The 4,476-nt window shown below is 35.2% G+C and overlaps 1 protein-coding gene across 1 annotated transcript; it reads left to right on the forward strand.

Moving 5' to 3' along the window:
- The first annotated feature begins 498 nt into the window (after positions 1 to 498).
- On the forward strand, positions 499 to 4,097 carry LOC139871621 (hydroxyproline O-galactosyltransferase GALT2-like). The gene is made up of 7 exons (XM_071859341.1): positions 499 to 1,663; positions 1,776 to 2,008; positions 2,094 to 2,384; positions 2,534 to 2,662; positions 2,755 to 2,928; positions 3,189 to 3,296; positions 3,629 to 4,097. Exons 1-7 carry the CDS (start codon positions 772 to 774, stop codon positions 3,833 to 3,835), a joined length of 2,034 nt encoding a protein of 677 aa, XP_071715442.1. The 5' UTR covers positions 499 to 771; the 3' UTR covers positions 3,836 to 4,097.
- The last annotated feature ends 379 nt before the right edge of the window (positions 4,098 to 4,476 follow it).

Consider the following 4,476-nt stretch of genomic DNA (forward strand, 5'->3'; position numbering starts at 1 on the left):
ATTAATTTTGTCCATAATATTTTTACACTATGACATCTTTTTAAATTGTGGTTAACATGTATAAATAAAGGGGGATGATTCTCACACACACTTTTTTGATCCTCACACACCAATTGAGTATTATTAGAAGAGTAAAAGGTTAAAATAGGTGTGTGAGGATCAAAAAAGTGTGTGTGAGAATCATTCCTCATAAATAAATTGTAGATAGTAGCTACTCACTGAATATTAAAAAAACTGATTATTAAATTGTACAATACTAGATCACTAGGACACAGGTTTATTAAAAAGTTTAAGACAAAACTTAAGCTTTAAATTAAAGAAATAAATTTAATAATAATGACTTTTACACAGTGAATTAAAACTGTAGTATAATCACTTACTCCGTATTATGTAAGAACAGAAACAGATTTAACCTATTTTATTTTTCCTTGTTTTTTGCAAAATAAAAAATAAACATTCATCCACAACTTTTGTCACGTTAACTTGAATCCTCTTATTTTAGGTCGTTAGTTATAAATCTCGATTTTTCATTTCATACAAAAACTGCCGCTGATATCCATCTGCTTCATCACATTCAATTTCAGGTATCAAATCACTCAAAACCCCAATTTCGCCAAATTAGGTCAAATCTGTATCTCTTCTTACATAATTATCATTATCATTGTATATCAATTTCACAACTTGTTAACTTAAATCAGGTTATGATATTGCCCTAGTTTGCAGAATTAGGGATCAATAATGTGTTGTATTTATTATTATTTTATATAACAAATGAGAATGAAAAGGTCAAGGAGTGAAATTTTTGGTTTAAGAAGGGTAATTAAACTACCACATATATTATTAGGTTTAGCTGCATTGTATTTAATTATTGTTTGTTTCAAATTCTCTGCCTTTTTCGATTCGTCGAATTCGACTGACGTCGAAGCAGTTAGGAAATATCAGTTAGAAATTAGTACTCCATTGATTAGATCTGCATATCATGATGAAGTGAGTGAGGGTTTAGATAATGATAATAATGGAAGATTTAAAAGAGTGATTGAACAAGATAATGAAATTAGTGAGAATGGAGATGAAAAAGATGATGGTTTGCCGCCTATCGATTTACGATATGGAAGATTAACTGGTAATATATTGAAGAAAAAGCGTAGGACTCGTGATATGTCAGCGTTAGAGAAAATGGCTGATGAAGCCTGGAGTTTAGGGTTAAAAGCGTGGGACGAAGTGCGTGAGTATAACGAAGAAGATGCGAAGATAGCTTCTGTACTTGAACCGAAACAAGAACGGTGTCCGCCATGGGTGTCGATTGGCGGTGAAGAGTTGACTAAAGGTGACCAGATGATGTTTCTTCCGTGTGGTCTTACGGCTGGGTCGTCTATTACGGTTATTGGAACACCTAAACATGCTCATAATGAGTATGTTCCTCAACTTGCTAAAACAAAAACGGGTGACCCGTTGGTTTTGGTTTCTCAGTTTAAAGTTGAGTTGCAGGGGCTAAAATCTGTAGTTGCAGAAGATCCGCCAAAGATTTTGCATCTGAATCCTCGATTGAGAGGTGATTGGAGTCAACAGCCGGTTATTGAACATAATACGTGTTATAGGATGCAGTGGGGTCCAGCTCAACGATGCGATGGGTTACCATCGAAAGGCGATGATGACATGCTTGGTAAGCATATTTCTGTAACTAATCATTCACTTTAGAGGTTATTTGTATCGTTAGCTTTTTGTTACGTATCTCATTACTCTGTGGAACATTCTTAAAAGATGTTTTTTGGCAGTTGACGGATTTCCAAGGTGCGAAAAATGGATGCGTAATGATGTTGTCGATTCAAAAGAATCGCGAACATCGTCATGGTTCAAACGATTTATAGGACGCGCTCAAAAACCAGAAGTGACTTGGCCATTTCCTTTTGTGGAGGGTAAATTGTTTGTCTTGACAATACGTGCCGGAATCGATGGATACCATATAAACGTTGGAGGCCGCCATGTGACATCATTCCCATATCGTACCGTATGTTACTCCAAGTTCTTAACTTTTTGCATTATAAAATAACCTTGTAATTGTTTATTAACCCCGTGCATATTTTTTTTTACAGGGATATACACTCGAGGATGCAACGGGATTAGCGATTAAAGGTGATGTGGATGTGCATTCGGTTTTTGCTACATCACTCCCGATCTCTCATCCGAGTTTCTCGCCCCAAAGGGTAATAGAAATGTCGGAGAAATGGAAAGCTAAGCCTTTGCCACGTCATCCTGTACGAGTTTTTATCGGGATTTTATCGGCGACAAATCACTTTGCAGAGCGTATGGCTATTAGGAAAACATGGATGCAGTCTTCAGCTATCAAGGCCTCTGATGTAGTAGTTCGTTTTTTTGTTGCGCTGGTAAGAAATCTTCATTAGGTTGTTTAATTTGATTTCAATGTTTATATTGCATTAGAAAGATGTCCCTATTTTTCCTTTTGTTAATTTATTGTAGTATTGTAATAACCTAGGTTCATTATTTGGTTCTCATAAAATAATACAAAATGCAGAGTCCAAGGAAGGAGCAAAATGCAGTTCTGAAAAAGGAGGCAGCTTACTTTGGTGATATAGTTGTATTAACATTTATGGACCACTACGAGCTCGTTGTGCTTAAAACAATAGCCATCTGCGAATATGCGGTCATTACAATTAAACCCATGATTGTAGTCTCAGGATTAGCTAGTTTTATGTTACACTCATTTTATTTACCGTCGAACCACTTTCAATGCAGGTTCAAAATGTGAGTGCGACATACGTGATGAAATGTGACGATGACACTTTTACGAGGGTGGATACGATCTTAAAAGAACTTGACCGTGTTCCTAAACAACAGTCCCTTTATATGGGCAATTTGAATCTCTTTCACAGACCTCTCAGACATGGCAAATGGGCCGTCAGTTTCGAGGTATGAGACTATTTGATCATATATCTATAAAGAATGGATTAACTCTTTGTACTGTTGTTACAAACCAACCTATTCTTATTACAATATCTTTTGATTTAACTTGCACAAGTTAACATTTCATACTAACTTGATGTTCTTTTTTCATTGTTAGAAGGTTATTTTCAATTAATGAAACTAAGATGGTGTTAATATTTCAGTTATTGTGGTATTTTATTTTATACTTATTATTAATTATAAAAATTAAAATATTAATGTTGCAGGAGTGGCCGGAAGCGATATATCCAACTTATGCAAACGGACCAGGATACATAATTTCCATTGACATAGCCAAGTTCATCATATCTCAACATGCTAAAAGAAGGCTCAGGGTTTATTACAAATCCCTCTCTTAATATCTCTACATTTACTCTTTACCGATACATGTTTTGAAATGTATAAAGAAATAATATGCTAAACGTGGTATCAAACACCATATTATTACAAAAATAACTTTTAACAAATAAAGCAATTTAGGAGGTTGCTATGCACTCGAATTCACTTTTGGTAAATTTTACCTGTTGAACCTGTTCGTCCATCTGACCCATTTCTTTTAGGTAAATCATCTAGTGTAAGTGCACAACCCCAATTTGACCCATAAGTAAGTTGAAACTTTGATATTGTTAAATCTAAAACCATTGTTTTTTTTCTTTCTATTTTGCAGATATTTAAAATGGAAGACGTGAGCATGGGAATGTGGGTTGAGCAGTTCAACAATACGACTCATGTTAAGTACTCGCACAACGGTAAATTTTGTCAATACGGGTGTATGGATAATTACTACACCGCACATTATCAATCCCCGAGACAAATGGTTTGTTTATGGGATAATTTAGCACGAGGACAGCCTCGATGCTGCAATTTTAGATGAGAAAACTCTGCAATCAATTAGCAGTATTGCGTTATTAGTTCATTTGGTCCCATGATTGTTTTGTGAACTTATGTAGCTTGAATTGTGTATGTGGTGGGCATGGTCTTGAAGAATTGAAAATGAGCCATCGTGGCCTTGTTTTTTGATTGATTTTGGGCCACTGGGTTTTGAGTTTGTGCCCTTGAACTTTAGACTGCAAGTTGTTGGATTGTATTTAATTTTGTATAGAACTGATGATGTATTACCCAGAGTAATCAATTTTGACAGCTTTTATGTGGTGAGCTCAAGGGTTCTATTCACATGTGACCAAGGGGTACTTAGGTTTGCGTTTAGTGATTATTTAATTATTACATTTTTTTTTTTTTTTTTTGAAAGGCAATAAAATTATATTATTAAGTAAAACTAGCAAGATGCTAGGAAATACAAACTCGAATTCAAAATACAAAATCACACGATTCACGACATCAAACTCGAATCAAACACGAATCGACTACCACATAAGTCTAAACACGATAGAACATACAAATCTAAACACGAGTAGATCTACCCACGACAAGATCCGGTTGCAGATACAACTAGACCCAAATAAACCCACGATATGAAGCAAGACCTCCACCGTCTGCTGTACCCAAATGAAACCA

Source organism: Rutidosis leptorrhynchoides, chromosome 1, assembly GCF_046630445.1.
Source record: "Rutidosis leptorrhynchoides isolate AG116_Rl617_1_P2 chromosome 1, CSIRO_AGI_Rlap_v1, whole genome shotgun sequence".
Classification (NCBI taxonomy): Eukaryota; Viridiplantae; Streptophyta; class Magnoliopsida; order Asterales; family Asteraceae; genus Rutidosis; species Rutidosis leptorrhynchoides.

Excerpts from the sequence above, each read along its gene's own strand:
- LOC139871621 (XM_071859341.1), top strand. The coding sequence starts at position 772 with ATGAGAATGAAAAGGTCAAGGAGTGAAATTTTTGGTTTAAGAAGGGTA. Across the intron at positions 2,385-2,533 it reads TTCGTTTTTTTGTTGCGCTG|AGTCCAAGGAAGGAGCAAAA; the intron begins GTAAGAAATCTT and ends TACAAAATGCAG. Across the intron at positions 2,929-3,188 it reads AATGGGCCGTCAGTTTCGAG|GAGTGGCCGGAAGCGATATA; the intron begins GTATGAGACTAT and ends TTAATGTTGCAG.